The sequence below is a fragment of the Trachemys scripta genome, chromosome 3 (assembly GCF_013100865.1).
Source record: "Trachemys scripta elegans isolate TJP31775 chromosome 3, CAS_Tse_1.0, whole genome shotgun sequence".
Taxonomy (NCBI): Eukaryota; Metazoa; Chordata; order Testudines; family Emydidae; genus Trachemys; species Trachemys scripta.
This window is the reverse complement of record NC_048300.1, coordinates 63,976,923-63,989,703: the sequence shown is the minus strand read 5'-3', so window position 1 is coordinate 63,989,703 and position 12,781 is coordinate 63,976,923. Positions and strand designations below refer to the sequence as shown.

Sequence of the window (12,781 nt, the reverse complement as noted above, 5' to 3'; positions counted from 1 at the left end):
CTGAGTTGGGGGTCTCGCACCATCGACGGTGCTAGCCACTCTGCTGCACGACTCTTCTGCTACCTGATTCTGCACCATAACTGTCTCTCAGGTTCCACTCCACAGCCACCTTGGAGTGCCTTCAGTTTCTTTGGAGAAGAGTTTGCAGGATCCTTGGAATAGCCTTTGGGGCATTGCACTCCTTTCCTGACTTGGTATCCTTCTGAAATCTCAAGCCATGCCAGGGCTCATTCCAGCTGCTTGTGACTCTATATACAGAGCTCCATGAAGACTCTTGGAAGCCACAAGATCATCTCGAACACAGAGCACTGAGCCAGGCAGCATGCCCTACCTTGGCACTGATCCCTTATCTAGCACTGACACACCACTGGAATCCTAGGGGAAAATCAGACCTCCCATTGGAGGGTAGTGGCTTCCTTAGTGACAAGGCGATGTAGAATATTTAGGCCACTGCCCACCCTCTGGAATTCACTTCCTCAGAGTTGAAGACCACCACTCTCTTCTATCAGTGTTCTACCTTCAGGAACAGTTTCCCTTACAACATCAAGGGATGCAGTTTCATGGGCATCTTCTAAACCTTTTGCTGGCAAACATTCTCAGCAGAACAGAAGTAGGATCCCTCAGAGTATCTGACTCCAAGCAGCAATTTTGAGGGTATGGTTGAGAGCCATATACCAATTTGCACCATATCTCCAGTCATCCTATCTTCATTCCTTCCTTTCTGACCCAGTCTCTCCTCCTATAGAACATACAGATGCATGTTTACTTCTGATTTCTGGGCACCATCTGCAATGGATACTAATCCACCCATTTCTGCATCAGGCTACATGGCCATCTCCCCCCTCCTTTTTTTTTTTTTTTTTTAAGGACCAGTCTCACTAGAGAGGCCTGTAGGTCATGAAGAGAGTCATAGAGGAGGCTCTACGGGAACATTGGGGAAAAGGATTTTATTCTTGCTACTTCCTGATCTACTGGAAGAGCAATTGTCTGAAATTTGTCCTCGACCTCAGAAACATCAACAGGCACATATGAGCATTCAGTTCAGGATGCACACCCTAGGAGACATTCTCCCTCTCTTATTCCAAGGAGACTGGTATGTGGCTCTCAACTTAAAGGACACGCTTCCTTTCATGACACAATCACAGTCTTATCAAGTGCCTGAGGTTTGCATGAGGACAAAACATTACCAGTTCAGAGTCCTTCCATTGTGGCCTATTCACAGCCAAAGTAATAGGGATCTTTGCATCCAAACAAAACACCAAGTGCGGAGGGGGCCAAAGCTTCCTTCTGAATATATTTCTACTACAAGGAGCAAACACTTGTCTCCCAGATACCCAAGGTCATAAAGATCAGATTGGACAGAGTTGTATTAATAGCTTTAAAGTTGTCTCACCAGTACTGGCACCCTGTGTATTCTGCAGCTGGCCAGAAAACCATATTACCTGCTGCCTCTCTCTGGGCATCTTGTCTCAACAGCAAGGGAGGATTCTGTCTCCAGCCTAGAGACATTCCACCTTGCAACATGGGACCTTTTGACTACTTGTGGACTCCCCGACCCTCAGAGTCCAAGCCATCCTACTGCAATCCAGGAAAGGTTCCAGATCGAGCTGCTATAAACAGAAAAGGCTGTAGTTCATTATCTGAATCACTAGTAAAGGACTAACTCAATATTAGGCTGGGATCATTGCAGTCCTGGAGTACCATCTACACCTTACATTTTGGGGTTTAGGTATGGCTTCCTTAAAAGTCCACCTTTTTAAGAACAAACCTAATGAGCTGCTATTCTTACGAGTATGCCTTCTCACCCTATAGTCACCAGGTTCCTCAACAACATGATAAATGTCTTCCTCTTCTCCTCCCCCCCACTATAATTGAAGCTAAATCTTGACCTAATAAAGCTAATAAACCCTCTTTATGAGCCATCTCATTTAACCCTTTCTAGAGCATTTATTGACAGACTTCCTCAAAGTGATTACATCTACTAAGAGGGCAAGTGAGTTTAATATGTTGATGACCATGCCACCTTTTGTACTGTGGTCTACAAAGGCAGTGACCAGTGATGTCCCATCCTAGCTTCATGCCTAAAGTGGCCTCAGCTTTTCACCTGTCCAGTGCATTTCCCTGTGTTCTTCCTGAGACCTTTCATGTTCTGGGGAAACCTGTCTCCATACCATAGATGTGAAAAGATGACTCCATTCATATCTGTAAAAGACCAAGTCCTTTAGAATTTGAAGCAGGCAGTTTGTATCATAGGGGTAGATACCTGTGGAAACATATTACCAGACACTTTTTCCTACTGGATACGATGTTGCATCTTCGCTAGGAAACCAGTACCTCCTAGTTTAAATAGCCACAGCAACACAGTCAGTGGTATACATTAGACATGTTCCTTTGGTGGAGATATGCGAAGAAATAATCTAGAATTCAGTTCACACTTTCATCAGACTCCACTCTAGTTAGTCCAGAAGTATCTCTTGCCCAAGTGTTTTATTCTCCATGATGTTTGAAACTCCCTTGCACTTTCTTGTCCTGCCGCCTAGTCTCATTATGGTTTTTAAAGCAACTACAGTTTGCTGTGATCTTTAAAACTTATCTTCAACTTTATAGGAAACTGCTTTGCAGCACCAGTGCAAAAGATTTTAGTTAATATATTTTGTTTTGCTCTTTAGGTGAATTGGTAAAATTTTCATGAATCCTTTCTTCACGTCATGAGTAGGATTTGATTGTTAATAACTCCAGACTGTTTCGTAGCAACAGGGGATTTGCCAGGCTGGATCAAACACTGTCCCCTCTAGTCCAGCATCCTACATGTGGCAATGACTAATGTGATTTTATTTTTTATTTTTTTAAATCTCCCACTCCCTGTGCAACAATTGTGCATAGTGCACTAAGCCTGTTGTGTAGTTCTCTTGGGGGGGACGGACTTCTGGGGCATTTGTGCTTTATGGTACATATTGATCATTATAAAAAGAACGAGAAGTACTTGTGGCACCTTAGAGACTAACAAATTTGAGCATAAGCTTCCGTGGGCTAAAACCCACTTCGTCAGATGCACAAAAGCTTATGCTTAAATAAATTTGTTAGTCTAAGGTGCCACAAGTACGCCTCATTCTTTTTGTTGATACAGACTAACACAGCTACCACTCTGAAACCTGTTGATCATTATAGTATTCAGGAAAGACCCTTGGCCACATATTTAGTTGATGATGATATCTTACATCATAGCAATGTGAAATTCAGTAACTGTGGATGGAACTTAATCTTCTTGTTTCAAAAGTACAGTCTGATCAGTAAAAGAGAAGCTGCTTAGCAGTTGGCAGCGAAGAGTCTGAGACAGTTGTGCAGTTTTTCCTAGTATAGTGATGGGTGCTTGCATATACTAGAAAGGCCACTGATGTAGAAGACATTAGTCTGATATTATCAGACCTCTCTTAAATTCACTATAGTATTTGACTCAGACCTCTTGCAGAAATTAATTCCACAGATTGACTACACATAGCATGCAATAGGTCCTATAACTTGTGTTAATTTCCAATGTCCCCTTGTTATCTGACTCAGCAAAACAATTTTGACTCTCTCCTGTATAATCCTGATTATTCAGATTCTCTCCAGCAAATCATTCTAATTTAAAGTAGTTTGCTAAAGGTATTGCAGTTTGCACAAGTTGCTGCTTTAAAGTACGTGTTTTTCCCATGCACTTGATCAGATTCATAGATTCTAGGACTGGAAGGGACCTCGAGAGGTCATCAAGTCCAGTCCCCTGCCCGCATGGCAGGACCAAATACTGTCTAGACCATCCCTGATAGACATTTATCTAACCTACTCTTAAACATCTCCAGAGATGGAGATTCCACAACCTCCCTAGGCAATTTATTCCAGTGTTTAGGAAAAAGTTCTTAACTGTCAGAGTGGTTAAAGTCCAACCTAGACCTCCCTTGCTGCAGTTTAAGCCCATTGCTTCTTGTTCTATCCTTAGGCTAAGGTGAACAAGTTTTCTCCCTCCTCCTTATGACACCCTTTTAGATACCTGAAAACTGCTATCATGTCCCCTCTGTCTTCTTTTTTCCAAACTAAACAAACCCAATTCTTTCAGCCTTCCTTCATAGGTCATATTCTCAAGACCTTTAATCATTCTTGTTGCTCTTCTTTGGACCCTTTCCAATTTCTCCACATCTTTCTTGAAATGCGGTGCCCAGAACTGGACACAATACTCCAGCTGAGGCCTGAGCAGAGTAGAGTGGAAGAATGACTTCTCGTGTCTTTCTCACAACACACCTGTTAATACATCCTAGAATCATGTTTGCTTTTTTTTGCAACAGCATCACATATTTAGCTTGTGGTCCACTATAACCCCTAGATCCCTTTCTGCTGTACTCCTTCCTAGACAGTCTCTTCCCATTCTGTATGTGTGAAACTGATTTTTTTCCTTCCTAAGTGGAGCACTTTGCATTTGTCTTTGTTAAACTTCATCCTGTTTAACTCGGACCATTTCTCCAGTTTGTCCAGATCATTTTGAATTATGACCCTGTCCTCCAAAGCAGTTGCAATCCCTCCCAGTTTGGGATCATCCGCAAACTTAAGCGTACTTTCTATGCCAATATCTAAGTCGTTGATGAAGATATTGAACAGAGCCGGTCCCAAAACAGACCCCTGCGGTACCCCACTCGTTACGCCTTTCCAGCAGGATTGGGAACCATTAATAACAACTCTCTGAGTACGGTTATCCAGCCAGTTACGCACCCACCTTATAGTAGCCCCATCTAAATTGTATTTGCCTAGTTTATCGATAAGAATATCATGCGAGACGATATCAAATGACTTACTAAAGTCTAGGTATACCACATCCACAGCTTCTCCCTTATCCACAAGACTCGTTATCCTATCAAAGAAAGCGATCAGATTGGTTTGACATGATTTGTTCTTTACAAATCCATGCTGGCTATTCCCTATCACCTTACCACCTTCAAGTGTTTGCACATGGTTTCCTTAATTACTTGCTCCATTATCTTCCCTGGCATTGAAGTTAAACTAACTGGTCTGTAGTTTCCTGGGTTGTTTTTATTTCCCTTTTTATAGATGGGCACTATATTTGCCCTTTTCCAGTCTTCTGGAATCTCTCCCGTCTCCCATGATTTTCCAAAGATAATAGCTAGAGGCTCAGATACCTCCTCTATTAGCTCCTTGAGTATTCTAGAATGCATTTCATCAGGCCCTGGTGACTTGCAGGCATCTAACTTTTCTAAGTGATTTTTAACTTCGTTTTTTTATTTTATCTGCTAAACCTACCCCCTTCCCATTAGCATTCACTATGTTAGGCATTCCTTCAGACTTCTCGGTGAAGACCGAAACAAAGAAGTCATTAAGCATCTCTGCCATTTCCAAGTTTCCTGTTACTATTTCTCCCTCTTCACTAAGCAGTGGGCCTACCCTGTCTTTGGTCTTCCTCTTGCTTCTAATGTATTGATAAAAAGTCGTCTTGTTTCCCTTTATTCCTGTAGCTAGTTTGAGCTCATTTTGTGCCTTTGCCTTTCTAATCTTGCCGCTGCATTCCTGTGGTGTTTGCCTATATTCATCCTTTGTAATCTGTCCTAGTTTCCATTTTTTATGACTCCTTTTTATTTTTTAGATCGTGCAAGATCTCATGGTTAAGCCAAGGCGGTCTTTTACCACATTTTCTGTCTTTCCTACCCAGCGGAATAGCTCGCTTTTGGGCCCTTAATAGTGTCCCTTTGAAAAACTGCCAACTCTCCTCGGTTGTTTTTCCCCTCTGTCTTGATTCCCATGGGACCTTACATATCAGCTCTCTGAGCTTACCAAAATCTGCCTTCCTGAAATCCATTCTCTATTTTGCTGTTCTCCCTTCTACCTTTCCTTAGAATTGCAAACTCTGATTTCATGATCACTTTCACCCAGGCTGCCTTCTACTTTCACATTCTCAACGAGTTCCTCCCTATTTGTTAAAATCAAGTCTAGAACAGCTTCCCCCCCTAGTAGCTTTTTCAACCTTCTGAAATAAAAAGTTGTCTGAAACGCAGTCCAAGAATTTGTTGGATAGTTTGTGCCCCACTATGTTATTTTCCGAACATATATCTGGATAGTTGAAGTCCCCCATCACCACCAAATCTTGGGCTTTGGATGATTGTTAGTTGTTTAAAAAAAGCCTCATCCACCTCTTCCACCTGGTTAGGTGGCCTGTAGTAGACTCCTAGCATGACATCATCCTTGTTTTTTACCTCTTTTAGCCTAACCCAGAGACTCTCAACACTTTCATCTCCTATGTCCATCTCTTATTGCATGCAAATTATTTCCTCAGTATTAATCCTAATAGCAGAATAGGGAAATGTAACAAACAATACAGTATTCAGCATTCATATTGTCTGGATTAATCTTTTTCTGAATAAATGAAATTGCTGCATGTGGCCCTCATTTTATATAGCCAGAAGAAGTGGCATATCAAACATAGGGTGTCCAGTTTAGAATAGCATTATTTTTTTAATAGCAAAAAACAAAGCTTGTTGAGTGCACCTAATGTTGGCACTTTTGTGGGCAACTTTAATGCCATTAAGTGGACTTAAGTGAAAGTACAATAAACATAGTGACTTCATTTTGTTTTTTCAGATGAAAATTGGGATGATGATCAGCTGCTTGGATTTGAACCTTGCAATGAAAACCTTGTAACAGGTTGCAACATAATCAATGGGAAATGCGAATGTGACACCATTCGCACCTGTAGTAATCCATTTGAGTTTCCAAGCCAGGATGCTTGCCTGTCGGCTTTAAAAAGGATTGAAGGTAAGCGCTTGATTTTAGTAATTTTCAACTTGTAATTCCTTATTGTGCATCTTTCACTAGGGCCTATCACTAGGTGATAATCCTTGATCCTTAAAACAACTTAAGTGGTTTCAGGGACTAACTGCCTTTAACTTCCAAAAAGAATAGGTGTTAAAGATATTAGCACTGTGGAGTTTAAGGAAGATGTGGTTTATCCAGCTTGACTCTCAAGACCCTTGATTTGAAAATCGATGAGATTGATATTATCTTTCTTTGTGCTAAGTGTCTTTTTAAAAAGTGCATTTCACTGTTGACAAGGACAAAATTAACACAACTTGTTTAGGTGTCCTATTTTGACCTTTGTGCAGCTTCACAAATTCTTATAGTTGTGGAAAAGCAAGTTGTTCAAAATTACATTGTTATATTTAAAGTGATAGACACATGAACAAATGTAGGAACTTTAAATGTCATAAATAAAGAGCAAAAGATCTTAAGGTGTTTTTGGTTGCCTTGATTCACAATGTTTTGCATGATGGAATTGCTATTCCTTTTTCAGAAGTATATAATATAGAATTACTTTAATACTAGTACTTCTCAATTACTTGTCTTCCATTTGTTCTAGCTCACTTTAGATCAACACTTTTGTGTATACTTATCCTCAAACTCACATTTGGTGTCATAGCACTTAAGACATTGCTATATTACATGCTGCTTAACAAAGCAGTCCTAAATTCAGCCAGAGAGTGAGTTTAGGGTTATTGTGTTGCAATCAAACCTGCATGAAGTACTTTTTAAAAGTTCTCTGAGCTGGGATGGAAAATGTGGTGGTTCTTGACAGCTGTCTGTGCAATTTTACTTTGTCATAACATTTATTTTCCAACATATCCTAAGAATTTGAGGAGATTATTTGAAATATGTGAATGAGTGAATTGGCCTCAACTAAAAGTCCACATGGTGACTCAATGCAGTGTTAAAGTTAAATGTTCTAAAAGAATACTAGTCATGTTGATCTGAGTTATGAGGGTATTTTAAATAAGTAAACTAACAAGTTGTCAGGAAAATAAAATGTTTTATGAGACTTGCCTAAGTGTGTGAATCTTAATTAAGCAATGGAAAATGACAGTAATTTGAAAACCTGCTAAAGTTCTCAAACAATAAACTGGAAAAATATGGAATAAAGCAGTGAGAGTGAATATTCCTCTGTGGTGGGTCTGATCTGTTAGAAGCTCACCCACCGTAGGGGTTGTACTGCTAGTTTATTGGCTATCATACGCCTAATTGGAAAAGTTTTTAAAATTGGTACAAAATCTGTGTTTAGATCTGGTCTAGAATTGTAGTAATACCAAGGGATGTGTCTGAAGTACAAAAGGCAGCAAAGAAACTATCACTTGAAGTTTGCGTCTTGTTTTAAAATTTTGTCTGCAGTCTTTTTCACAGTTTATTACTTGGAGTGGTAGAGATGTTGTCTAATGCTGTGAGAAAGAAGCACTGAATTCTGATCCTGACTCTGACAAAGACCGCATCTGTGGTCTTAGAGAAACAGACTGAGAAGCTGTAACTTGCCTGTCTCAGAAAATGAGTTTATAATATTGATCTGGCTACTGAACAAGAGTGTTCTGAGGATTAATGTTTGTAAAGTACTTGGATAAAAGTCAAGTACCATTACAGATATCTAATTTATAATACTGTAGGTTAGTAATGTTGGACTATTTGTATCTCTGGGAGATAATATACATGCTGTGTATATCTTAACAAGCTTCAAATTATGTCTGCTGTCCTGAGTAATTTATTTCTAAGTGATTTAGCCCATACTCTTCTGTCTACTTTGTACTGCTTGTGAAGCCCTTCAGTTACGAAACTATAGAAAAATTATTTGAAGCCACATTAAGTGCTTTAACGGTGAACAGAATAAGTTTTGTCTTTCACTGGTTTTTGCTCTATTTGTTTTTAAACAGCGAATACTTTGAGAAAATAAAAATGTTCAGGACTGACTAACTCTCGTGTGCTCTCTCTTCTGGAACACTGAAAGCCTAGTTAACATGTAAGCCTTTGTCATGAAGTGACAAAGCTCTAATACAATTTTCTTCTGTAAGAAGTTCCAGCTAGACTCCTAACAGGTGTTCATTGCTGATAGCAAACTACTCAAAGCATCATACAGAACATAACTTACAGCATCTGTCTTTCCACAGATTAAACCTATTTTTCTGAATTAGTAGCAAAAGGGGAGGGAGAGAAAAGCATAGCCACAACAGATTTTCTTGAATATGACAGAGGATAATTAAATTACATCATAAAGCATCAACCCTGTGGATATATTTTTAGCAGAACTGTTCCCCCATTTATAAGCAGAGAAACATTTAAAAAAATAACAAAATAAAAAGGGGACACACAAAAAACCCCCCGATGTGCATTACTACCCATTATAATAGTAAACAAAGGACATGTTATGTATGCTGCCAAATACACATATGATTGAAATAAAAATGTGCTTTACCTTTTAAGTACTTATCATAAATACAGAGGGAGAAGCTATACTGGTATTACTGCGTCCACGCTAAGGAGTTGTACTTGTTAAAATTATATTGGTTTCTAAAGCAGTACAAAAGCTCTTGAGACAAGCCCTTGGTGATTCACTGTTATCCGAGAATTGGGGAAGGACAAAACAGTTTGGCCAAACTAAGAATCTGCTCAAGCCTTTGCTTAAATTGCTCCCGCCTAGGCTAAAACATGGCTTCAAACATGCTAGCTTGTATCTTTACTAGAATTTTCAATTGCATTAACCTAAAGGAATTGAGCTGAAATAAAAATGGAAAAACACACCCTTTTTGCCAGGACATGACCTGAGTGTTTTAAAATTTTGGTTTTACTCTGAAAATTGATTGTGAACAGGACTCTTACTTGACAGATGTATTCAGTGTCAAGTCTGCCTACTACAGTTGTGAAAAGTACTTAAACAGCATAATCAAGGCTCCCTATTAATGTTTCTGATAAACTTAACGGATTGAGCTTTCTAATGCCATGTCGACACTATAGGACTGTCAACTTAACTTATGCTGTCATACAGCCACCACAGTTGTTAAATTGCTTGTGTGCACGTGAACATTTGGCACCTGGTGTTGGTGGTGCACCTCCTCACCATAAGCATTTGTATTGATTGTATTGTGTGGGTGGGTGGGGTATTGTGGGATGGCTTTTGAAAGCCAGTAACAGTTGACATAAGCAGTGTAGACACTGTATTGACCTAATTACATCAACTGTGATTCTACTCTGGTCTGGGAGGTGGTGTTACTAAATCGGTGTAGAGAGGCGCTTATGTAGGCAGGAGGCAAATTTAAGGGAAGAGACTTCCACAGCTAGGTTCGACGCAAGGCAGCTTATGTCAACCTAACCATGTCATATAGAGCAAATGTAAGTCTGTCACACTTAAAGGCATTTTTCCCACTCCCTGTATCAGTTGTGTAGCAATTCTCTGCCCACTGTCCAGTTTTTTTTAAATGTGCCTTTTCAAATGTGGATGCCAGAACTGGACACATTATTCTAGTGTCAGTGGTGATTATACAAAGGTTAAACCACCTTCGTACTTTCCCATGTATATTCCCAAGGATGACATTAGCCTGGTTTGCTACAGCATTGCACTGGGAGTTCATGTTCAGTTACATGTTCACTATGACCCTGAAATCCTTTTCAGAGTCATTACTGTACAGGATACTGTCCCACATTCTGTAGATATGGCCTACATTCTTTGTTTTTTGAGATGACTTTGCATTTGGCGATATTAAAACTTTTTTATTTTAATGGGTCCAGCTTATTACGCTATTCAAATCACTCTGTATGACTGTCCTGTTCTCATTTACTACTCCGCTGATCTTTGTATCATCCACAGATTTTCTCAGCAATTATTTTTATATTAACTTCCAGGTCTTTGATAAAAATATTGACTCAGGCCTAGTACCTATCCCTGTAGTACCCCCACTAAAACATCCCCATTTCATGATTCCTCGTTGACAACTACTTTTTGAGATCTGTCCATCCTTTTTTTTAATCCATTGGCCTATTGATCTGTGGTATATTGATATTGTATAGTGCTGACTCTTTTTAAAATCCTGATGTGGGGTACTATGTCAAATACATTAAAGTCTAAGTATATTACACCCATGCAGTTACCTTTATCAATCACACTTGTAATATCAAAACTGAGATCCTATTTGTTCGACAAGACCTAGTTTCCATAAACCCATGTTGACTGGCATTAATTGCATTTCCATTATACATCAGAGGCATCCACACCCCAGAAACCACAGAGAGCTCCAAAAGAAAAAGAAAGACACCCTCCCTAGTAAGAACCCCACACGCTCACTTTTATTTTTATATAATATAAAAATACCTTCATCTTTTCAGGTATCATGGTTGGGAACATTACATACCAGACTCATGGGGAGGCAGGGAATTGAAAACCAGCATTACCCTCACTGTTTCACATGGTAGAAGTATGGGCAACAGCCGTGCAGGGGGCTTCTAGTGGAGAGGGAAAGTGTACACTGCCATTATTGTTGCTCTTTCATATAAGGATGCTGCAATGCCTCTTTTGCTGACAGCCATTTATCAGTGTTAAATATTAGGAGCCTCCTCAGGAGATAGCAGTGGGTGGGAATAGGTAGAGGAGGGTAAAATCTTAAATTTCACTGATCGCTTGAAAGCTAAGAAACAAAACTGTAACTCCCAGTGCCCATTTTCACTCCCAAGGAGTGGGGCAGGAACACTCTGATGCACAAATAACTGTTTTCTTGAGTTTCTAACTTCAGCTAGTTAATGACATGGGAACACCTTTCTGTGTAACTAACAATTAGGAAACTAAATAAGTACAAAGTAGTTTAAGATTATAAAAATAAATTGCTTGCAACATACAAGCAGCTATTCAATATTTTGTGTTATCCTCACTGTTCAATGTGTAACCCCAGGTCTTGTTTACTGCACACCATTCAAACCCTGCTCTGAAGACAGAATTGTTAATTTTTTCTCCTGGACTTTCCTATGGCACTTACCGCTGCAGTATCTTAGTGTTTCACAGATATTTAATGGATTTATTTTCACAAATACCCCTATGAGATAAGAGTGTAGGTAGGACATGTATGCATATGGGCATGTAGACATCGAGTAGAAACTAATTGGTTATATTTTTAATAAGTTTGATTTAATAAGTAGCTTTGAAACAGCTTGACTGTGAGCCTGGATACTGGATGTAAGATTATTTCGCTGTATCCCAGATGTGACAGTTTGGCAAATTTATTTGAGGTCTTGTCTGTCTTGAAGTTTAAATATGGGCAAGGAATTACTTTAAGTCAAGACAGTGGGTCTTAAGTTATGACCCACAGGAAGACAACAAACCCCAATAACCAAGAGGTCATTGATGATGATTTCTGCTGTTGATCTCAACCCCTTGTATTTAAGTAATCTTGGTAACGATCAGAGTTGCTTATTTGGGACAAACATAGACTCATGGATGTGACTAAAAAACAGTGCCCTAAAAGGAGAATCCCATATGTGGATCAAGAGTCAGAATGGCATTGCCTAATCAGGATTGGACCATGCATTTGAGGTGAGAAACCTGTGATTTCCCTTGATTTTGATCAAAAGATCATTGGAGAGGTTGCGTGGGACGAATCCACTCTGAGTTTCACCCATAAAAGACCAGGTAAATGAGGAAGAAATGTGTTCCTCTCGAGATCACTACAGATGACAACTCAACATCTCTACTTACTTCAGAAGGGCTTGTATACACTTACAGTGCTGCAGTGGCACAGCTGTCACACTTGAGTGAAGGCACTATCTATGCCAATGGGATAGCCGCTCCCATTGATATATTTCAGAGTAGCAGCCGTGTTAGTCTGTATCCGCAAAAAGAACAGGAGTACTTGTGGCACCTTAGAGACTAACAAATTTGTTAGAGCATAAGTTTTCATGTACTACAGCCCACTTCTTCGGATGCATGTAGAGTGGAATATATACTGAG

The 12,781-nt window shown here is 39.7% G+C and overlaps 1 protein-coding gene across 4 annotated transcripts in view; it reads left to right on the top strand.

The window, feature by feature from the left end:
- CRIM1 (cysteine rich transmembrane BMP regulator 1) overlaps positions 1 to 12,781 on the top strand; it is a 316,866-nt gene that overhangs the window by 20,118 nt on the left and 283,967 nt on the right. For all 4 annotated transcript variants that reach the window (XM_034764950.1, XM_034764948.1, XM_034764951.1 and 1 more), the window contains exon 2: positions 6,619 to 6,792. In XM_034764950.1, coding sequence (XP_034620841.1) covers positions 6,619 to 6,792 — 174 coding nt within the window. The remainder of the gene's footprint in view (positions 1 to 6,618; positions 6,793 to 12,781) is intronic.